Here is a 25,139-nt window from a genome sequence, read left to right as displayed (position 1 = left end):
ACATAGCAAACTTGAGCCAAAGTCCTATAAATGCATTTTCCTAGGATATGGTGACGAGCGTGAAATGGAGTATAGATTGTGGGATCCCGAGAAAAGAAAAGTAGTACGCAGCAATAATGTTATCTTCCCGGAAGATCGCATGCATAAACAGCCCGAAAAGACTGAGGAGATCCGTAGGGTTGTATTCCGGGAAGAAATACCTTTTGGACAGCAAAATGTGCCCGTTGTACAGCAGCAAATACTTGCTGTAAATGAACCTGTAAATGCAAAAAATAATGCTGGAAATGATCAGCCAGCCATTGCCCATGATAATGAGCCACTACATGTGCAAGAACAACCAGGACAGCAAGCTGTTAACGCTGATTTGCAGGCTGAAATGCCAGGACAGCATGCTGAAAATGGAAATTTGCAAGAACAACCAGCAAACAATGATCATTGGGTTAGGAGATTGTCTAGGGCTACTAGACAACCTGATAGATTTGTTCTTGGTGCAAACAATGTCGCTGATTATGTCATGTTGACAAACTCTGGTGAACGGTCTTGCTTCACAGAAGCAATGGATAGGCAGGACAGCAAGAAATGGTATGAAGCCATGTTGTTAGAAATGAAATCTCTTGAGAAAAATGGCACTTGGGACTTGGTGCAGTTGTCTAAAGGGCGGAAAACACTTCCATGCAAATGGGTTTACAAGATGAAGGTCACTTCTGGTTCCTCACCAAAGTAAAAAGCAAGATTGGTTACGAAGGGGTACAAGCAGGAACATGGAGTTGACTTTGATGAGATCTTCTCCCCTGTACTCAAGATGACTACCTTGAGAAGCATTTTAGGCTTGGTTGCAGCTGAAGATATGGAGCTCATACAAATGGATATAAAGATTGCATTCTTACATGGTGATCTGTATGAAGACATATATATGCAGTAGCCTCAAGGGTGTGTGGCAAAAGGGAAAAAAAAGATGGTATGTAAACTGAAAAGGAGTTTGTATGGGCTGAAACAAGCACCAAGAGAATGATATAATAAATTTGATACATTTATGCAATCTCAAGGTTTCCATACAAGTCAAGTGGATCATTGCTTGTACACTAAGAAGGTAGCGGATGGCAGTCTGATTATCTTGGTTCTGTATGTTGATGGCATGCTGATTGCTGATAGGGATACTCGTGCCTTGGACTCACTGAAGCAAAGTCTTCATGGCAGCTTTGACATGAAGGATCTTGGTGATGCAAATCACATTCTTGGCATGTGAATACTCAGAGATAGGTCCAAAGGATTTCTGTATCTATCTGAGCAAGAGTATATCTCCAAGGTTTTGCAGTGTTTCAATATGGGGGGGAAAACAATTGGGGTTCCATTGCCTCCCAATGTGAAACTCAGTGCAGAGGACAGCCCGACATCTAATGATGAGAAGGCTGAAATGGCCAAGATATCATATGCTTCAGATGTTGGTTGTTTGATGTACGCTATGGTCGCTACACGTTCTGACATTGCCTTTGCAATGGGAGTGGTTAGCAGATACATGGCAAACCCTAAAAAGCATTGGGAAGCAGTGAAAGATATTATGAGATACCTCAAAGGCGCAAAGGAGTTGTGCATCTGCTTTGGAAAGCAGAAGGCATCTGTTGTTGGTTTACGGATACAAACTATGTTAGTCATGCGGATTGCAGAAAGTCCACTTCTGGGTATGTGTTTACCTTCACAGGAGGAGTAGTCTCTTGGATTTCCAGGCTACAAAAGTCTGTTGCATTGTCCACTACACACAAGCAGAGTATGTGGCTGCCACTAAGGTATGCAAGGAGGCTTTATGACTTTCACATCCGGTAGGAGAGCATGGCATTACAAAGTTACATGTTCTCCATTGTGACAGTCAAAGTGCTATCATGCTAGCACGGAATCCTGTCTTTCATGCAAAGACGAAGCACATATAGGTGAAGTACCACTTCATTAGAGATGTACTTGATAGCAAGAGCATTGAGCTTGTCAAAGTGCATACAGATGATAATCCTGCAAACCTTCTCACAAAGAGTCTTCCAGCAGAGCGGTTTGCTCATTGCCGACAGATGATGAGAGCTGGATAGACATATGGATTTCAACTTTGTAGATACCTAGACTTAGCTGATTCTTTTCTCCTCTTAAGGCACATTGTCTTTAGGTAGGAGGTTGTTGAAAATAAAGGTCCTCGTGTCTTTTAATGTGCTCGAGTGTGAACACACCCTTAGCACTTATACTTACACATATATATCTATCTAAAAAACCTAAGTGGTACACTTATCATTGTACTCACAAACCGTGCACACACTCTAATCTGCTCTCTCTCACTCTGTCTCATTGCCGCGTAACGAACACTGATTGCCTCGATCTTTGTCTCTCCCGGTCACTACATAATCCAATGGGCAGATGTCTTCTGATGGTACAAAGAAACAAGCTTTGTCCACACTTCTGCTGTTTTCTGCAACCTACACATGCACTAGGATAAAATCATATAAGCTCATAAAGAGGAAAGATCGGGCTTTAGAGTTGAGCTGATCCCACAAGGCCGCATGATCCATTAATGATCCAATGGTGGAATCCTCCATTGGATAGGGAATAGGATGGGTAACAGACTTCCAAAGATCAAAGGTATCAAGGATAGTATAGTATCCTGAAACGGCGTTTTGGGACTGCCGAAACGGACCAGCCGTTTCGGACCGAAACGGAAACGGCAAACCAGCGTTCCAGCATCCTTCGGTCCATTTCGGGGCACTTCAGCTACTGTTGCCAAAGCCACCGCCACCGCAGCCACCACCTCCTCCTCCTCCTCCTCCTCCTCCTCCTCCTCCTCCTCCTCATTACCTAAAGGCTAATCATGGCACCAGATCCATATTAGAGACACATCACTCCAATCAAGAGATACGAGGACTCCGTCGGATCAATGAAGTGGCGGTGCAACTATTGTAAATTGGAGAAATCGGGGAGCATAACGCGCGTGAAAGACCACTTGGCATGTGTTCCCAACATAGACACCAGGCCTTATTGTCCAAACTACAATTGCGAGTTGTTCATTGATGTTGATACTTATTACTCAATAGTTACTAGAGTCTAGGGACTAGTACACAGTGCTCAGTGCTCAATGCTCACTGGACTTTGGAGTTTTGAGAATTTATTCACATGACGTAGTTACATATATCATCGTATCTTGATGTCACTTATTATGCATCTTGATTCTTGTTCCATTGTTATTGATGTCAATCTCCACTGTTCTTCATATCAGTCTTCACTACTCTTTAGATCATAGATGATTTATAAGTCATAAATTATAATTCATTTTGTTGCCGTAAGTTTTGAAAATTGAGTCTTAATTGTGTTAAGCTGTCTTAAGTTTCAACCATTGAATCTTGACTCTTCAATCTTCACTCATGAGTCATGACATGTGTAATGAATCATAATTGCAATCATATGACATGAACTCAAAAGTTTTATATGAAATTTGGGTACATGTTATTGTAGGCATTAATATATTTCCATATCCACATAATACTGTATTTATTTTAACGTACAATCCGAAACGCCGTTTTTCCATTTCCAAAATTTGGTCAAAACTCCGAAACTCCGATTTTTCTCAATTCCATTTTCCCCGTTTTCGAAACTCCCCCGTACTTTAAAGGATACACTCCACCTTACACGACCAAAGCGAGTAGTTTGAACCATCAAGCCGGTCTTCTTTGGGTAAAGAAGGGAATACATACACCTATATAGAGGGTGCAATGGATGGCATATAGATGCTAGCTGCTAAATGGGCCTTCTATGAGACATGGAGAGAACGGGGAGAAGAGGGTTCCCTAGCAAACAGGCTAGATGATCTCCATTCATCATGATCCGCGTGATAATCTCGCTAATGTTCGAAGAAGTGCTAAGAAGGCTCCTCATCTCTATCATCAAAGCCACAAAACTGATTGTAAGACATCTTCAAAATCCTACAAGACACCCACAAGAAATTTATGTTTTGCGATAGGCTTGGCAGTAGGTAATCCCAAAACAAGAGAGAACAGCTACAGGATCACAAGTCGGTTGATATAGAGGATCAGCCTAGAGGAGAAATATTGTCACTTGCAGCACAAAGAATCTATCGCATGTTGCAAGAAGAAACCTACATTTTTAGAACAATGTTGATGTGGCAAGACCACCTGGCAATCTAGGAGGGTGGTCTTCTCCGCGAGAAAACAGCTTTGATTCTCTTTTAGGCGATGATACCATATGAGAGTGTGCAACGAAAGAAGGAACATGAACACAAAGACAAAGGAACAGAGAGAGACTACAAGAAATGAAGAAAGAAATCTGCAATGAACAAGGAAAGAATGTTGAATACAAAAGGAGGACTGATCGGCCCCTGCAGGCAACCCATGGCATTAGTGAGGGCACCAGATCAGGCTGATGATGACGGTTGCACTAAAGACGGAGGAAGATGGCAGAGTCGGGAATGTGCACCTACCAAGAAATGAGAAAGATATGTGTTTGCCGAGTGGAAGAAGTGCTTAACTAATAGACACAAACCAATAAAACTAGCAAACTACAATCTGGGGTCAAAAAATATGGCCAACCAGCATTAAATGCTGAAATGCCAAAAAATCTTCAAAAATTTCCCAGAAAGGTAGACAATGTCCAACAAGTAAGGCAAACTGACGAATGCCAAAACTACTCGGAAAATGCACACCAAATCCCAAGACAAGGAGAAAATGCACTGAAAGGCAATAAACTGAGTGCTCTAGAATGAGCTACCTCCTCTGTCAAAACAAGTGACAAACAGGTCAAAGCTCCTATACTCCTCATCTAAGACTGGGGCTCACATGCAAGAGATAACAAGGTATGACAATCATGACTACTAATAGACCATGTGACAACGTGCAATGGAAGAGAAACACGAACGTAGAGAGAAGCATAGAGAGAGAGAGAGAGGAAGCAAAAGATGAAGGAAAAATATTGCACTAACTAAAGAAGAATGATGAACTAATCGGTCCTTGCATGCAGCCCAAAGCATCAATGAGAGCACCAGGTCTGGTTACCTCAGGTTATCATGCATGTCCATTGTGTGGGCCACAGCACAGTTAGACTCCCAAAGGTCACGAACCATAAAGAAGATGGTATATCAAGGACACGCCGCTTTCTTACCGGAGGGTCATGAACTGAGGGAAGGTTTTCTTGGACGACTAGAAGACATGGATGATCAAGTCAAAACTATCAGACAAGACATCCAAGCTACCAAAGACTGTCAGAAAGCTTATGCTGATCTAGGACGACAAGAGCGTATCTTCCAAGAGGGAGACATGGTTTTCATCCGTGTACGCCCAAAGAAGAGTTGTCTGTCATTGGGAAAGTTCAAAAAGTTGAGTCCAAGGTATTGTAGACCATGACAATAACAGCACCAAACACAGAGAGTCAAAGTGTGCACTTGTAAAGGGAAGTTTGAAGACTGAAGAGTGTGCGTGTCTGCCAAGTAGGGGAGCTACCTATAAACCCAAATCTGGCCAACCTGCACCAGTAAGTGTCCAAAAAGTTGGCCGACCAACATTTAATATTAGTCATTGAAGAAAAAATAGGGGAGACCCAAAAAAATCCCAAATGACAATGACAATGTCTAACAGGTAAAAGCAACAAAAATTGGTCTAGGTATACACATAGGAAGCCGACAAATAAAGAAAATGCACCTAAATTGCCAAAGCTTCTATGTCTCCATCAGATTCTGACAGGAACTCACAACCACGAGATGACAGATTAACATAACTAACATAGGTAGGCTAACACCCCCTCTCGGATCCTAGGAGTGTTTAAAGACTTAACAACCTCATATGATGAAGCATAGAAATCTGGGACAAAGGCTTCGTGAAGAGATCAACTATGTTGTCTTCCGTGGCACAATAGGCCAGCGCTAACTCAGAATCCACGATCCACTCTCAAATATAGTGATACTAAACCTCAATGTGCTCATGCAAGCATGAAACACAAGGTTCTTTGCTAACATGTGGGGAAGCCAAACCGCCTCCATAGCTCTAAAACATAATGCATAATACTCTGCCTCTGCAGAAAAAAGAGCCACATTAGCTTGCTTTTTGCTACTCCACAAGATAACTCCCGATCCAAGGGAGAAGGCACAACTTATAGTGGACCGACACGAATCCTCATCATCTGCCCAGTCAGAATCACTCCAACAAGAGAGAGTAACTCCTGCTCCGTACATGATCCCGTAGGATCGAGTCCCCTATAAATAATGAAGAATGCAAAAGGTTGCTCTCCAATGCTAGAGTGGGAGTGTTCATGAAAAAAGACAACAATGCCACAACAAAAAAAACATTCAGCTGAGTGTGAATAAGCCAGATGAGGGAGCCAACAAGACACCTATAATGGGTAGCATCTGTAAGGGCAGCTCTAGCAACCAAAATCTTGGACTTCTGGGTCCATGGGCAAGAAATAGACCGACAATTGACCATACCAAACTCCTAGACAAGTTCAATAATGTACTTGTGCTGCCAAAAAAAAAAGCCCTATGCCATCTGATAGATCTCCAAACCAAGGAAAAAGTGTAGGACCCCAAGATCCATCATGTCAAACTCCTATCATAAAATCCCCTGAGCACGATCAAACTCCTGAGTAGAGCTCCCTATAATGATAAGATCATCCACAAATAAAATGAGCAAAACACACTTGTCACCCTCAACCTTGAAATATAGATTGCCTTCCTTCTAGGATAGGGTGGTAATTCTTGATCAAGCACTTAATTACAACAATTAGTAAATCATCACAAATTGAAATGCACACTTTACCTTAAAATTCTTGGACAATAGATAGCCTGCTCGCCCCAAAATTGGTGCCCCTTTTGGTATTTCTTTAACTTTATTAAAATTGATTGGATACGAGCTGAGATTTCACAATCTCCTTGGCTGATCCAAAAGCCCCTTGCTGTGCATGCAATCAGCACACAAAATGGGCCAATTGCCCCTTGAATTTCACCAAGGACTTACTCTAATTGGACCCCAACTGGCTAAATGTTGCCCCAAATTCACAATGGATAAGGTTGCATCTAAATTTCCTAATGAATACACAATTTCTAGATGCTGAGTTCAATGTAAGATGCCTTGTATTGACGGCACAAGTCTCGAGGTGGCTACCAAACCCTAATTTCTACATAAATTTAGGGTTTACAACATAATTTCCTCTGTTGTCCATCAAATCTAGCTGAGATTTGCTCCAAATGGCTGAGATAAGCTAAGATCTCCTGAGAATGGGTTGAAATAGGTGAGAATGTCGAAGAGAGAAAATTCACAAATTCCTCACAAGAAATGGCAGAATTCTGCTTGCAACATGTCAGGTTTGCCCTAAAGTTGCCGCCCACTGCCAAAGAGGCCCAAAACTATTTGTTGCTTGATCCTAACGGTCCTTCTCTTGCTGATGCTTGATCCCCTAGGGCCTCTAGCTGGTGTATGGCTGAAAACTGGTCTGAATTCTAATCTACAGCACCTTCTCCCTTGCTCTCACAAGGTGCAAAACTAGTCCAAATGCCCTTCAGCACCCCACAAAACGTTTTCTCAGTTTGTGTGGGTATTTTTGCCAAGAGGTAGCCTTCTAAACCCAATTTTTCGTATTATCCAATCATTTGATTAGTTTTCAGAATTAGATAATTCTGAAAATTAATTCAACCCTTCTAACCCTGCCCAAAATTAAATATGTGTATCCATAATTAAATTGGCCACACCATTTGCAACTTGGAATGGTCCCCAACCTCTATTGTCCCTTAGACTGGCATTAATTAACTAATTAATTAATGTCCGATCCCTAGTGTCACCACTGACACTTAGTGGCCAAACAACTATCCAAGGGTCCAAATTGACACCAACTAACCATACCGAAGCCTAACCGGCATAACTTGTCACAACTTTTGCCTTTGACACCCACTGCATCCTTAGGGTCCTTGGCTTGTTACCATGAAATAACCGCCATGTGCATCACACGTGCTAAACAACATTGCACATTTGATTAGTAACGCAATCAAATGTTATCGGCAAGATTAAAGCATCTCAAAATTTCACATCCCTGTGACACTGTTAGCAAGCCAAATGGTATGAATGCAACAGCCTTTTGGGCCTCTCTGCTGGCAGCAGAAAAGATCCAGAAACTTGTGACACGAGCTCCAAGCCACCAAAGGTTGTGCAGGCAGCAGTCAGGCTAAGCCTGTCTGGCAGCTACCTAGGAAGTGAGCAACCAGCCTGTAAATCCCATTTGCCCTTCAGACCACATCCAAATGACTGCCACCTACTACTGGAAATCTGCTGTATAAACTGGCGAACCTCCTGAAGAAGTAACTGGAGGGCCTACTTCTGTCATGGCACAAATACAGGCTGCACAGCCTGGTTTGAAGAATGGGATTTGAGAAAGGCTGAAGTGAGCAAGCAAGTTAACTGCTGTCCTGGGGCAGAAACATGAAGAAGCAAGTGTCAACCAGCACACTAGAGAGTTCTCTGGGGCTGTTCCAGAGTCTACTGCTGGACTACTGGCAGAAATTTTACCTGATGCACAGCCTGTAAGTTCTAAAGTTATCCAGAACCCCGAATAGATGCTGTGAATATAAGTTGTAACTGTGGTTTTTCTGCTGTTCTGTCCCAGCCCTACAGTGGCCTGCTTCAAATGTACACGAAAGGTTGGGAAGGCTGGGAAACATGGGAACAGGAAAGGTATGCTGCTGTGGTCTGCTAAAGCCACTTTGATGCCAACTAAAACCCCTTATCCATGTGGAAGGGACCAGAACACTGCAAAGGGCCTCGACAACATGCATTTGAACATGCAATGAGAAAAAAAAATCAGACTGAGAATGAACAGGGCTAGCACTCAAAACTGCTGGCAAGTTGATTTCAGACCTCATGAACATAGTACCTCACAAGTGTCTCAGCCTGAGTGCGAGACCTGCATAAATATCTGCGGGTGACATCCAAGCCAGCCCACTCATATAAAAGGTCAGACCTGTAAAATTAAGAAAAAGTGCCAAATTGGAGGCATGCTGTATACATGGAAGCCTTTAGAAAGAATAGGCTCAGCTGCATAACAGTAGCATATACAAGAGCAACACCCAACTGGCCCAGTGATTACTTATAAAATATAATTAAGGTCCTTTGACTCTGTGTCACAAAGTGCATCAGCTACAGGCTCAAGTGTATCGATAAGAAACCCCTGAAAGGCCTTGTGTTCATATGATTTGGTTTCTAAAGTCCATCTAGGCTGTCAAGCACTTGTACTTCCTTGACTTCCTTTGAGCAATATAATTAGCCACACTTTATTGTGCAAAATTAAGTTTTTCAATAAAACTTTCTCTAGTCAAATGTTCTAGGAGCTCATAGTAGAGAGCATGATTCAAGGGTATAAAAGCATAACAAGGTGTGTAAAAAATGATAAGAGGTGAAATAGTTTAAGATGAAACCTGACGAAGAATATTGTTGAATACTCGGACAAGCTCCATTGTCCTCCTCCTTTTAGCAGCTTCATTACGCGCTGCATCTAAAAATCGTTGCTTCTTAGAAAGGCCTCCTAAATCCCGATCTTTCAGAGAATCACCGCTCTGAGACTTTGTTCTTTTCAGGGTTGAGCGCACTCGTGCTACCTGAAGAACTTGCCGCTGCAACTGTTCCTATCCAAACTATTAGTATTTTGCTTTCCTCTGAATCTTACAAACAATGCCACTTGAAGGATTTTGAGACTTGAAACTGGGAAAATACAGGAGTTTTTGTTCAGATACAGTAGTTTGTGGCGCTCTAAAAGACCTTCCTCAAGATGGTTGCAATAATATATATTGTTTCAACTTGATTAAATTGATTACACTACATTCCCTATGCATGAAAGTAGGAAGGATAGCTATTAAAAGTAATAGATACATTCTGATCAAGTATGCAAAGTATTCAAGGTTCTGATCACGTCACATGTGCACATATCAGGGGAAAAAAAAGTTACCTAGTTCAATAGTCAAGTGACCTTCCACATCAATTATGCACATCGTGTCATGTGCATTGAATCTAAGTGAAAAATCTTACTTCCCACCCTAAACACCAAGCATTATAAGTAGGCTTATAAAATAGCCTTAAACCAACTGTTTGTGAGTATGCTTCACACATGCCAGCCTGCGATTGCAAGGAGTGTGGAAACTCTCAGGTCTATAGGACAACTGGAGAACTCATGTAACGCTCAAATAAAATTAACCCTGGTGGGCTATGCATCCACATAACCAAAAAGGAGTGGACCATATTAAAGCCTAACATATGAGCTCGCAAGAAAAGAATGGGTAAGGTCGGTGTGAATGCTGAAACAACAAACTCGCATTGAGAATGAGAGAGAATGTGCAAAGCCACAATATAAGAAAAGATTATTAAGAAATGGTATGGTTTGTAAGCAGAAACACAGTGTGTGTTCAGTGAGCACCATGAAATAGGACTCAGAAACATAGAAGAATAATAAAGCAATGAATCATGCTCAATGTTGATACAATGGAGTGAGAGCCAATGTCGGGGTTCTTTGTCTCTAGGACCACATTGAGGCAAGCACGGTCGAGTCAATTACACAAATCAAAGCTCAGAGATGACTGCACTATCTTGGCTGATCAGGCTGCAGCACTTGTAAAGGAATGCCCTGGAGGGAGCCAAACGCAATCCTTTAGGAAAGGGGGTGTTAGAGAAGACACCGAGGGATAAAGAAAAGCAATATAGGGAGTGCTCTTCAGGAGCTATCAATGACAAAGAGAAGCTGCTCTAATATTAGTAGCATAAACACATCTTAGAGGGGTTGGAGGCTGTGTGACTGCTGGAAAGGGCTTGCTTGTCAAGAAACAGAACATTACACTTTGATACCACGTCAAGAAACAATAGGGTTTGCATGGAGCAACAGATTGTACAACAAACATTGTGACAAAGAAAACTCAAAACGTAGAAGAAGATCAACACTACATCATGCTGATACAATGGAGTGGAGCTTGGGGATGACTATATTGTCCTAGCTGATCAAGCAACATCACCTTGAAGAGATCTACACTATGAGGCAAGCAAAATGCAATCCTTCGAGAAGAGTTGTTGATGACAAGGAAAAGAGATACTCTATGGAGGAAGCATAACACGATCCTCTAAGCAATTGAATATCAAAGTAACATTGGAAGATGAAAAATGCTAGTAGAGGGAGCGGCGAGTCCTTGGAAGCTATCGAAGATGAGTCACAATGATGGCCTAAGCACCCTAAGTGAACAAAGGGTGATATTGGCAAAAGTTGTGTAAAGTTATGTTGGATAGATACTTGTGGGTGATTGGTGTCAATTTGGGTCTAGGCTATTAATTGGGCCATTAGAATGTTCTGTGGTGACATTGGGACTCAACATTAATCAATTAATGCTAGTCCTAAGCTAATTAATGTTTGGAACAACTTTGAAGTTCCAAAGGGGTTAGCTCATTAAATGTGAATGGGCACCAATCAATTAATGGGAAGGATTTTCCATTAGAGCTAATAATAGCATTTTTGCCAACTGAAAACCTAATTTACACCAACAATTAGGGTTTCTCATCCACAATGGAATTCATGCCCAATAATTGAAAACCCAAAGATTCGCAGTAGATTGTGAATTTACAGCTGGTCTGAGGATTGAGACCATTCCCATTTGTTTGCCTTGCCTGCAAAGAGTCCAAGGATCAAATAGTGCCCAAATCTGAAGACAAAGGAAGGGGCAAATTGTTCCTTGTTGCTAGTGGTCATTTGTGACAGCACCCTTTGTATTGAAGATTGATGGAGATCAACCCTAAATCTCAATGTACTTCATCTTTGAGCAATTACAAGTTAAAGAGGTACCACAAGGGCTACTACTTTTGGGGCCAATCATACGTTGACTGTTCAAGGTTATTTGATAAAGTTCAAATTTCAGATTTGTGAATTTTATTGCTGGCTGTAATTTGCAATGAGTCGGGTCACCTACAACCCTATCTTTGAAGTAGGCTAGTTTAATGGTTCCATTGTTGCAATACATGTCTTTTCTGAAACCTGTGCACCTATATATTTGTATAGATGAGGCTCAACTGCCCTATCTCACCACCCTCTCACACTCCCTCTCTTGCACTAGAAAGTCATGAGGGATGAGCGCATCACCTAGACTAGAAAGCAGCAGATAAAAGCAGTCAAGCCCTTCCCCCACTCTGAAGAAGTGGACCCCTTCCACGCCTTGGACTCCTCCTTGGCCATAGGATCGAAGTCAGAGTCTGAAGAAAAGGATGGCTCGTCGAAGGAGTCATCCCATTTCTTCTTCTTCTTCTCCTTTCTCTTCCGTGAGGATGCTAACTCCTTGCAATCCTTCCACAAGTATCCCTTCTTATCACATTGATAACACTGGGCCTTCAACTTCTTCTTCCTATAATCCCTCTCAAGAGCTGTAAAGGCCTCACTGGAATCTCCATAATGAGACAAAAGCCTCCCTTATAAACACAAAGATGCCTCATGCTCAAGCAACATCGAGGACATATATATAAAGCTCACAAGTGTAGAGAATGTCTACACCCACAAAGCATTGGCCACTCCATCAAACTCCACGGGGAGCTTGTAGAGTACCATTCCCACTAGAATACCTTTGGAAGGGAAAATTGCATGTGTCGAAGAATGTCTACGCCTACAAAGCATTGGCCACTCCATCAAACTCCGCGGAGCTTGTAGAGTACCATTCCACTAGATGCGCCTTTGAAAGGGCAAACTGCATGTGTCGAAGTTGGTCCTGTACCTATGTGACACAAAGCAAAAAAGATTGAATGGTATTCTTCGGCTCAAACTTCATTTGCTAAAGCTATCCATAAAGGGTCACGGCACGCATGGTGGAAGGTGCCTCGTGCAACATTTGAAGCTTCCAACACAACTTCCTATGGTTGTTGTCATCAAATCTTTGGGAAGAGGAAAAGGACGTTAAGACTAAGGAATAGCTCCATTTACAATGTACCAAATCCGCTTTTGCACAAACCAAGCTTTCATTACAACACTCCATGTAAGACAGTTAAGTCCATGTAACTTATGATCTGTAGAAGTGCACAGACAGCCATCAAGAGAGGAGAAGAAGAGAAGATAGAGGATACAAGGTATGCGGAGAGGGAATACAGGCAAACCAATAGCAAAAACTTCACAAAATGAGAGTTCACATGCAATGTAACCACAAATCTAATCAAAAACAAAGGGCAACCGTTGAAAAATGAAGAAAAACCGGTCAAAAACTGCTAGAAAAGGCAAAAACGGACTGTAAAAACAATCGCCCAACCAGCCACGGTTAGGGACAGAAAACCAAAAACGTAGGCTAGTTGGGCATTTAATACAACAAACTAATGATCGCAAGCTAGAATCCAAGCATAGGCTGAAAACACAAATTGTTGGTCTGAAAACGCAAGCAACAACTAAGTACACACAAGTTGAAAACCACCAACAACAGGTCACCTAATCAACAAAGGAAAGAAAGACTTGCAATCAACAGAAAAATCGTGGTAGGAACCTAGATTCTGCAATCTAATACCATGTCAAAAGTGGTGTAGCAATGGAAGCATAGACAAGTGCTGAAATAAATTGCTAAACACAAGACACATGAGAAAGAAAATAGAAGAAACATTGCAAAAGAAGAGAACTCAGATATGTGCTCAAGAAATGAAATCCATATATCAAACACGAGAATGACACATACAACAATGAGTCATTGGCTGCGTGGGCACCAGCACTAGCTCCTCTCTCCATCATAAAAACCACTTGAAGAATGATGATGACTGAGAGGGAGGAAGAGGAGACACAAAATAAATAGGCCTAAAATGGCTGTTTGTCGGCCAACATTTAATGCTGGCTAATTGGCATAAAATGCCACCAATGCCTCACAAAATCACTAGCATAATGCCTAAATAAAAGACAATGTGCCCAACCCTGATAGACATGCACAAACTCACACATGAGCTAACAAACCTGCTAACATTACGGACTCATGGATACCATTTTACCCCCTATGATCCAAATCTATATGTATGCACCACTAGTGCGGGGGTCAACTATATCCTGCTATACGTTGATGATATACTCCTCACTGGCTCAAATTCTACAACCATAGCAGAAATCAAGGCAAAACTTTGTGCTACATTCGAGATGACCGACTTAGGTTTGTTGTCTTATTTCTTGGGGATAGAGATAGTTAGATCCAAGGGAAGTATCTTTCTATTTCAGCACAAGTACGCCCTACAGCCGGCGGAACAATATTACATTGATTCAACACCACCACTGGCTATGCCTCTTGATCCCACTGTCCATCTGCATAAGGATACCTCGGATCCCTTGTGATACTCGTACCTATCGTTCTGTTGTAGGGAAACTATTATGGGTGCACTAGACTGTGCTCAAGAGACTAGACTAGATGCAAGATTTGTTACAAGAATTCTGATTACAAGATAATCCCACATAGGGACACAAGGTACAATGATAACTTAACAAGATACAGAAAATCCCACAACCCGAGACCATAGGTATAGACAACAAGACTCGATAGGATATGAAGGATCCCACAACCCCAGACCGTAGGTATGGATACAAGAAATCACAATTACAAGATCTCCCTCGACAGGGATGAACAAGATACAAGACAATATTAGACAAGATCTCGTACTACGAGATTACAAAGTGATGAGACAACAGGAGTATAATGGAAGACAAGACAAGACTAGATACCATGACTAGACAAGAACTAGAACTTGAACTCGAAGTTACTTACTTGGAGGTCTCGACTCCTTGAGCTCCCAAGACTTGCATTGGTAAGATTGAGAAGCTCTATGGCGAGCCCCTCCTTTTATAGGTGTTGGAGGGTAGCTAAAGATCTTCTAGAATGTTCTATGATGACATCATAGATGATGCAATCGACGACATGGCATATCTTCTAGAAGGTTCTATGATGACATAGCAAGGTGGGTTCGCATGGTTGGCTCGAGGATGTCCTATTAAAGGTGCGTTCGCATGGGGTGTGGATTCATATGACATGAGCAAAAATTAATCTGTACACTTAAACATGGCATGTCTGTGACATCACTCCCTCCTCTAGCAACGAGTTCTAGGAGGAGCAGCTTGGTGGTTTGGTCCAAGTTTCGTTGGATTCCTCTTGTGAAATTCTTTAACTTTGAGATGTGCTCTTTGGAGATATTCTACAAGTTCCCAAGTGCAATCATTGATGTCATATCCTTTCCAGTAAACAAGGTATTCCAATTGACCTCGGCAGATCTTCGAGTCTAAGATATGCTCGACCTCAAATTCTTCATGATCTTCAATCTAGACAAGTGGTGGGGGATTCGATCTCTTCCCCCTCAATGGTGAGCTATGGTATGGCTCCAGCAAGGAAACATAGAAGACTGGGTGGATCTTCTTGGTACTGGGGGGTCGGAGTCGGTAAGTAACTGGATTGATCTGGGCTACAATAGTGAAGAGCCCAAATCTTTGGTGGTCTAGCTTGGTCGAGGGCCTTGTTGTCTGGAGGTTATGCCTGAGTAACCATACTTTATCACTGACTTTGTATACTGGATGTTGAAGACAATGCTGGTCCACATGGTGTTTATACTAATTCTAAGCCTTTTGCATTTATTGCTTGAGTTCTTGGCGTATATCTGCTAAGTGTTGAGCTTTATCTCCAGCGGCAAGATTCTTTACTTAATTGGAGAGATATATATCCATCCTTGGATGCTAGCCATGGTTTGCAAAGAAAGGAGTTTTCTTGGTAGATGCATGGATACTATTATTATAAGCAAACTCTGCAAAGGGCAAGCGCTCAAACAAATCATTCTAATAGTAGTTGATGGTGCAACGAAGATATTGTTCCAAGACTTGATTTACCCGTTCTATTTGACCATCAGTCTATGGATGATTGGCAGTGGATAACTTAACTTGGGCTCCAAGGAGGTTGCAAAGGCTCTTCCAAAAACTAGATATAAATTGGGGACCCCGATTGTTGATGATGTCGTCTGGGAGTCCATGTAATCTAAAAATGCATTTGAGGAAGAGTCTAATGGTAGCTGCGCTTATGATGGTCTTGGAGGTAGAAATGAAATGTGTCATTTTTGTGAACCTATCCACCACAACAAAAATAGAGTCATATTTGTCTAATTTGGGAAGATCTGTTATGAAATCCATGGACAGAGAAGACCAGGGTCACGCTGGAATGGGCAAGGGTTGCAAGAGGCCAGGTGGTTTGTGACAAGATACCTTGGCCCTATTGTAGGTATCACATGATATTATATACCCCTTAACTTCATTCCACATCTGGGGCCACCAAAAATCTCTTGAAATAAGCTCTAAGGTCTTATTAACTCCAAAGCATCCTACTACTAGGGTATCATGGCGTTGTTGGAGTACCTAGAGTCTTGACTTTCCTGGAGGGATGTAAAGTAGATCCTTATAGTATAACAATCCATTGGTTTCATGAAACTCACAAACTTTATTTCCTTTTCCCTCTTAATTTTTTCTCTTGACATTGTTGGCCAAATCATCATGCAACAAGGCTTCATGGATTAACTAGATCAAGGTAGGGTCGTCTTGATAACAACTAGAGATGGCTGCTAGCTGGAGGTGCTTTGGCTTGAGTAGTATTACATGTTGTTGATCAAAAGCTTCTTATCTCTTCTTAGGTGCCAAGTAGGATCTTCTTGAAAAAGCATCTAGTCGGCATTGTTGGCGTCCTGGGCAATAGGTGATGACAAACTCAAACCTAGATAAAAAGTTACTCAAGCAGGATTGTCTTCAATTGAGCATATGGGTTATCATAAAGTATTCTAAATTTTTGTGACCTGTACAGGCAATAACTTTATGGGTTGCACCCTCTAGATGATGATGCCAAGTATCAAAGGCATCTACAATGGCAAGTTCTTTGTCATGGATCTTATAGTTTATCTCTAGAGGGGAGAACTTCCTTGAGTGGAATACCACTGGATGCATATGATCATCATCTCCATGCTGGGACAAGATGGTTTCTAAGACATAGTCTAATGCATCGGTCTCCAAGAAAAACGACTTGGTAGGATCTAGGTAGACTAGAATTGGGGTAATGGTGAAAGCGGTCTTCGGGGTCTAGAAGGCCTTCTCGGCTTCTGGGTTCCATGAGAACTTTGAGTTTCCTATGAATCTGGTGAGCAATGCGACTATCTTTGAGTAATCCTTGATAAATATCCTATAGAAGTTGACAAAGCCAAGGAAACATTGGACATTGCAGATACATGTGGGTATCTGGCACTACCAATCAAGAATAGTCTTGATCTTCTTGGGTGTTGGGATGTAAAGGTCCTTTATTCACCTCCGTGTATGTACACGTGTATTATTTAGTTGTACATATGAATGCACCCTTATGTGCCCCAAGTATAAATACATTTTATTCTTTGTGTACCAACATATTGTTGGCACACCCAAAATCATATCATACTTTCTCTCTGTCACTCTCACTCACCTGTTCACTCTTTTGCTGCTGAAGATCTTCACATTTCCCAATAGCCACCCACAACAACTCGTATCAAAGTTGACGGTACAAGCCGGCAGTCACTGTGTGCAGTCTTCATTGAGATTGGCGAATGGCACGGACTGCTCAACAAGTCAAGTGTGACTTGACAAGACCGGCTAACGGGGCTGAAGAAGCAGACGACCAACGAACACGTCGTGCAGGCAGCTCACGCTAGGTCGAGCAGATGAGCAAGCAGAAGACCTGTGCAGCACAGGTCATGCCGAAGACAATGGCACGCTCTTAGTCCACACAAAACGCAGGCAGCCACCCAACCAATAGCAAACAGGTCGCGACCAGTGTGCAGATCGACGCATGGACCAAGCCCCAACGGAACCAACGTGTGGCTAACAAGCCGGCAGACAGACAACGACCAAACAACAATGGGCTGCAAGTGCATGCGTCCCGCGACAGGTTGCGACGTGACATGTCGGCCGGTCAAAACCCTCCCCCCCCCCCCAAAGTCATTTTTCTTTATCAGAAATTTTTCCATCTTCCTTATCCCCTTCCTCTGACAAAGGTTCGCACGTGGAAGCACAATCTTCAAATCTGTGCAAATCTTGTTTGGAAATTTGGGGCTTTTCTCAAATTTGAAGTTGTTTATGCTTGACAATGACATTTGTGTCAAAAATTGCAAACATTGTGCGTGTTGACCTCAGTTAAATTGGGGATTTTGCCAAATTTGTCGAAATTTTGCTCATCCAAGTAAAATTTCCTGACATTGGACCTGGAAAATTTGGGGCTTTTCATGTATTGATAAAATTTTGATCAACTGGGTCAAATTGGCTAACATTTACGCACCATTGGACCTGGAAATTTGGGATTTTGGGCAGATTTTGGTAAATTTCTGCAGTATTTGCCCATGTGGTGGCTGGTTTATGTAAAAACAGTAGAGGTTCATTGCTGGTTGGGAAAGAACAGCAATATATTTGCTGGTTCAGCTTGTGCTCTTGCAATTCAATGAATTTACACTTGTGTTTGTGATAAAAATGGCTGCAACTTCTTCCAGTTCTGACATTAAGAGTTTGATGGAAATCAAACGGCTTGATGGTCAAGGCTTTGACCTTTGGAAAGACCGTATGCAGAGCATACTATTCTTAAAGGATTGGGAGGATGCTTTGCATGAAGATAAACCTACAAAAATGTCTGATGCAGATTGGGACAAAGTCAACAAAAAGGTTATGGCTTATATAAAGATGGGTGTCACTGATGACATTTTGACAGACGTTAAGGGCTTAGATACTGGTTATGCAATATGGGAGAAGTTGAAAACTACCTATGAGATCACCACACCTATTAATCACGTGCATTTAATACGCAAGTTGGTGAATATGCGACTAGATGAGTCTAAGCTTGCATCCGAGCACTTGAGTGCATTTACTGGTGTTTAAATCAGCTCAAGGATGCTAATTTGGATTTTGATAATAAGTTGAGGGTGATCTTTCTGATCATGACACTGCCTGATTCCTTGAAAACCTTGGTGGCTTCTCTCAGTAATAATCCCAATCTCTCATATGACGGTGTGAGGGTTCAATCCTGAATGAAAAAATTAGACGTAAGTCTAGTGGAGAAGGCAGCAACTCAGCTTACAATATTAGAAGCAAGGCTGAAAAGAAAAATGCAAATGATGGACAGAGAAGTAGAAGCAAGAGCAAAGGAAAGGAAAAGAGTGATGTTACTTGCTATCAGTGTGGTCGAAAGGGTCACAAGAAGCCTGATTGCAGGTACTACAAGAAGGAACAAGAGAGAAAGAAGAATGCAAGAGACAAAAAGAAGAAAGAGGATAAGACAAATATATCTAAGGCAGCCAAAGGCAAGGAAAAGGCCAATGTGGCCTCCAATGTAGTCATACAGGAGCTCTCGGATGCAGAGGCTGATGTACAATGTGCAATAGATTAGGATGCCCTTGTATGTCACATACAAGATATGCAGATTACCAAGGCTGATGTGATTGATGCACTTTTGTTAGTTGATGATGGTGTCACTCAAACTTCAATTGTAAATCTAGTGCCTCTTTCCATATAACTCCTTGCTTGGAGCGTTTTGCTATGTTCAATGCAACCAGTTATGGAAAAGTATATCTTGGAAATAACCATGCTTACAACATTGATGGGATTGGCACTGTACACTTGTCTTTGGATAATGGGTAAGAGCTTGTGTTAAAAGATGTTAGATATGCGCTTGGCATCAAGAAGAGTTTACTATCTGTTGGTCAACTTGACTTGCATGGTTACACTACACTGTTTGGTGGTGGTTTGTGGAAATTGAAAAAGGGTTTCGATGCCGATTACAAAAGGAACCAAGAAGGGCACTTTGTATTGTCTGCATTGTAAAGCTTTGAATGGCAAGTTTCTTGCAATTGCTGAAATTGGCTGTCATTTGGAGTTATGGCATAAGAGATTAGGCCATATGAGCCAGAAAGGACTTGATGTCCTTACCTCTTTGAAGAGGGTTGATGGAAAAGGCTCTAAACTTGATTTTTGTAATGAGTGTTAGTTTGGAAAGCAAATGAAATTTTCATTTTACTCTAGTATCTCTCATAAGTCCAATGTCTTAGACTTAGTACACTCTGATGTATGTAGTATGCCCGTGAAATCGTTGGGTGGTGCTTCATATTTTGTCTCTTTTATTGATGATTGTTCCAGGAAGATTTGGATTTATCTGTTGAAAAAGAAAACTGATGTGTTTGCTGTTTTTAAAACTTTTCATGCATTTGTGACCACTCAGACAGATAGAAAGCTGAAATGCTTGAGAACTGATAATGGGGGTGAATTCACATCTACTGAGTTTAAGTCTTTTTGTGACTTGCATGGAATCAAGAAAGAGCTTACAACTCCTTACAACCCTTCTTCTAATGGGATGGCTAAAAGATACAATAGGACTTTATGTGAAAGAGTGCAGTGCAAATTGTCCACTGCTAATCTCCCTCATGAATTTTGGATAGAGGCACTTAAAACCGCGGTTCACATTTGCAACCACTCTCCAAATAGGTCCTTAAATAATGGCATCCCTGAGAAGGTTTGGTTTGGCAAATCGGCCTCATATGACCATTTACGAATATTTGGTTGTAATGCTTTTGTGTTATTTGGTTGTGATGCTTTTGTGCATGTTAGAGATGAGCTGAGAAGTAAACTTGACCCGAAATCCTCCAAAGGCATTTTCATGGGCTATGGTGATGAGGGTGAATTTGGCTATAGAGTGTGGTTACCACAGTCCAAGAAAATCATTCGCAGCCGTAATGTTGTGTTTAATGAGGCAAAGTTGCTGAAAAGTACTTTAGCCTTTGATGAAGACATGAAAAATGTCAAATTTCAGAATCTACAGCCACCTATTACTTCAAATGACGAGCCTCATGATGCTGTACCGCAGGCTAAAACTGATGATCAGCTGGTTATTTTTGGGCCAGATGATGATGGACAGCAAATAGAAGCACAAGGAGGTCATGGACAGCAAGATAGACTTCCTGATTATGAAAATGCAGGTGCTGGAGATGAAAATGAAGGTGCTGTATAGCATGAACAGCATGCTGAAAATGGCTTACAACAGCCAGTAAATGCTGAAAATAACATACCTCCTGATGTAGACCCGATTTCTAAGAACATAGATCACTGGGTATGCAGGTATACACGCTTAAGAAGGCAGCCACATAGATATGACCCCTCTTTGCACTATGTGATGCTTACAGATGAGGGTGAGCCTCTTACATATAAAGAGGCCAAGTCATGTAAATTCAGCAGTAAGTGGGAGCTAGCTATGCAGGAAGAGATTAAATCTCTGTATGCAAATAATACTTGGGATCTTGTGTCGTTGCCCAAAGGAAGAAAACCTCTTCCAAATAAATGGGTTTACAAAGTAAAGACAGTTGATGGGAAACCCAAGTACAAGGCAAGACTGGTTGCCAAAGGGCATAGTTACTTAAAATAGGGAACAGGAACGAGACCCCCTGGAACAAGGGGAACGTCGAAGGTGGGGGAACGGAAACAGGGGGAACGGCACGTCTTAAGTGCCTCAAATATGCCCTACATGACCCAAGTTGCCCCAAAGAATGTTCCTCTAATTGCCCCAATATCCCTCAATGCTCCAAATTGACCCAAATGTCCCAAAATTGACTTGATTAACCCATAGCTCCAAATTGCTCTGAATTGCCCCAATTATCCCAGTTCCCCTTGAAATTAGACAATTTAAATGGATGATTACCTTGGAATTGAGAATAGGCTGAAATTTGATTGTGATTTGCAAGAGTTCATAATGCATCAAATTTGAACTTTGCATGGACTCCTAATTGGCTTGTAGGTTGTCATGACACTTTGAATCTTCAATGAGAGAGGGAGAGAGAGACAAAGATTAGTGTGTGCACATTAGGCGATAAAGATGGATGAACATGTGGTAGAAGGAGTATGATACAAGCAAAAAGAAAAAACTAGAAAAAATGTAAATTTTGGTCAACAAGCCTGGAACGGACGTTCCAAACAGGGAACGCCAAGGGAAACGGCAGGGAATGGTAGGAAACGGCCTTGGAAGCAGCAGGGAACATTCCCTAGCCATTTCACCTCCTCGGAGGGTCTAGAATGTGTTAGGCCATTCTTACAGGCCACGACCGTTCCCTGTATCTATGCCAAAGGGTATGCACAGAAGGAAGGGATTGACTTCCAAAAGGTCTTCTCACCTGTTGTGAAGATGACTACTCTACGTGTGCTTTTTGCTCTCACTACTGTGTTGGATTTAGAGTTGTACCAAATGGATGTGAAAACAGCTTTTCTGCATGGTGACATTGATGAAGAAATCTACATAAAACAGCCCGAGGGCTTTGTAGTTCCTGGAAAAGAGCAATTGGTGTGTAAACTAAAACGCAACTTGTACGGGCTGAAGCAAGCACCACGGCAGTGGTGCAAAAAGTTTGACACTTTTATGCTTTCTCATGGGTTTACACGCAGCCATGCAGATCATTGTTTGTACATGAAAAAGGATACAGAAGGCAACCCCACCATACTTGTTTTGTATGTGGATGATATGTTGCTAACTGGGAAAAGAAAAAATAGCTTGGATGCTCTCAAAGATCAGCTGAAATCAGCTTTCTCCATGAAAGATTTGGGAAATGTAGAGCATATATTGGGCATGAGGATTCGCAGGGATAGAACGCAGAAATTGTTGTTCTTATCTCAAGAGAAGTACATTGAAAAGATACTTGACAGATTTAATATGGCTGAAGCTAAGCCTCTTGGGGTGCCCTTACCTCCGTATCTTAAGCTTAGTAAAGCCAACAGCCCAAAAGATGATATGGAAGCCAATGCTATGAAGGGAGTCCCTTATGCATCAGCTTGTGGCTCTCTTATGTATGCTATGGTCGCTACTCGTCCAGACATTGCTCATGCAATGGGAGTTGTCAACAGGTTTATATCAAATCTTAGCAAAACACATTGGGAGGCTGTCAAGTGTATTCTTTGTGTACCAACACATTGTTGGTACACCCAAAATCATATCGTACTTTCTCTCTGTCACTCTCACTCACCTACTCACTCTTCTACTCTGCTGAAGATCTTCACGCTTCCCAATAGCCACTCACAACATTGGAATCCATGAAGATTCCTCTCTAGGAGACATTGTACCCCAAGAATTCCACTTCTGTCTGATGGAAAAACACTTCTCAAGTTTTGCATATAGTCCTTTATTTCTGAGCTTTTCCAAAACTAATTTTACATGGTGCTCAGCTCCTTTGGATCTTTTGAGAATATCAAGATATCATCCAAGTATATAGCTACAAAATCATCTAGATGCTCTTGGAAGATATCATTCACCATATGTTGAAACACTGTAGGAGCATTGATGAGACCGAATGGCATAGTGGCCATACCTTGTGCAGAAGGTTGTCTTCCATTCATCTCCTTCTCTGATATGTACAAGATTATAAGCCCCTCCTAGATCAATCTTTGTGAAGATCTTGGCTTTTCCAAGGCATTCCAATAGCTCTCATATCAACGGCAAAGGGTATCGATTCTTGACTATTATCTTGTTGAGTCCTCGATAATCCACACATTCAAAGTGACCCGTCTTTCTTCTTCACAAACAGAATTGGGGCTCGTGCAGGAGACTTCAAGTGCCTAATGAACCCCTTGGCTAAGTTCTCATCAAAGTTCTTGCATAGTTCAGCTAGTTCATCAAGGAATAGCCTGTAGATGGGTCCAAAAGATGGTTGAGTCCCCCTCATGGAGTTTTATAGCACAATCATGTGGTCTGAGTTCAAGCAAGAGATATGCATTCTTTTTTTCAAAGACACCTTGAGAGTTTTGATACTTGCTTGGTAGCATTATTGACTCATCCTTACTAGATTCTTGAGCTAGTATATGATATGTCATGTAGGTCAGTTTCTACCTTGCTATATGCATAAAGGCTTTGGCTCCTAGATATACTGACTTTCCTTGATTTTCACGACGTGTAATCTTTTGCTTAACCCAATCAATTTTTGGGTTGTGTTTCTTTAGCCAAGGCATCCTAGGGATGATTGGATTTGTGGGACTGGATATGACATTAAGCATACATGAGATTTGTGATCGCCAAGAGTTACCATGAGTGGTCGGGTTTCCTTGATAATATCTCCAAATGCTAGGGGTCTTCCATCCACGACTTCAGCTGTTGCATGATTGGTCTTTTGGAATACTAGAATCTGATATCTATTCACAAAGTCATCATCCTTGGTATTATCTCCAGATGCTAAGGGTCTTCCATCCACGACTTCAGCTATTGTAGGATTGGTCTTTTGGAGTACTGGAATTTGATATCTATTCACAAAGCCATCATCAATGAAATATGCAAAGGCCCCGAAGTCAACCGCAGCTTTGAGGAAAAGGGTCTTTCTTGGCACGATCATCTGGACTGTGACAAGGAAAGTTTCCGTGGGTGTGACTAGGATCAAGAGGCCCTTTTTTATATCAAGTTTTGGTTGTATGGTCTCATTTACAACCGGACATCCTCATTTTTATGCTCGAGGATGGTTGCAGCAACTCTTGGGGTTTTTGCCCTCTTATTTGGGCAATTTTGGGCGATGTGTCCAGGTTTCCATAATATAGGCATAGATGATTCTCTCTTCAGCTTTGCTTTTCTAGTCAAGGGCTGGAATTTGGTATTATCCATTTGCACTAGTTCGAGCTTGATTTCTTCTCTGATTGGAACAGGGTTCCATTAGCGAGGCCTTAATTCTTCTCACTTTTCTTGCTTTCTCTTGAACAATCTATTAGCAAGGCATTAATTCTTCTCACTTTTCTTGTTTCCTCCTAAACAATCTATTATCACATTGGATGGCTTGCATGATATAATCGTTGAGTATTTTTGCCTCAAGTATAGTGATCATGAGGTCCTTGATGTCGTCTCAAAGACCCCATCTCAATTGGCTGATAAATACTCCTCATGCCAAGTGAGGTCACAGATTTAATTACCTAAATTCAAATATATAGGCAAAGGCAAGGTGGTTACCTTGTCGTAGCTTTTGAAGTTTTGTTTCTGCTACTCGATCAATGTCTGCATCTCCAAATGTGGAAGTCAACTCGCAAAGAAATGCCTTATAGTTATGAAGTAAGGACATATTCTTTTCTAAGATTGGGGTGAACCATGACAAAGCTTGACCACAAAGCAA

General features: G+C 41.7%; 1 protein-coding gene across 4 annotated transcripts in view; it reads right to left on the bottom strand.

The window, feature by feature from the left end:
• The window catches only part of LOC148040030 (transcription factor GTE6-like), a 47,974-nt gene that overhangs the window by 10,194 nt on the left and 12,641 nt on the right, over positions 1-25,139 (bottom strand). For 2 of the 4 annotated variants that reach the window (XM_087696087.1, XM_087696069.1), the window contains exon 2: positions 9,437-9,643. The exons of 1 other annotated variant lie outside the window; for it this stretch is intronic. In XM_087696087.1, coding sequence (XP_087552213.1) covers positions 9,437-9,643 — 207 coding nt within the window. The remainder of the gene's footprint in view (positions 1-9,436; positions 9,644-25,139) is intronic. One more of the 4 variants, XM_087696077.1, reaches the window with a different exon arrangement.

This window comes from Lygodium microphyllum, chromosome 2 (assembly GCF_053477565.2).
Source record: "Lygodium microphyllum isolate KBCC chromosome 2, Lygodium_microphyllum_v1.1.10, whole genome shotgun sequence".
Lineage (NCBI taxonomy): Eukaryota > Viridiplantae > Streptophyta > Polypodiopsida > Schizaeales > Lygodiaceae > Lygodium > Lygodium microphyllum.
Note: the sequence above shows the minus strand (reverse complement) of the source record. Positions and strands in the feature narration are given on the sequence as shown.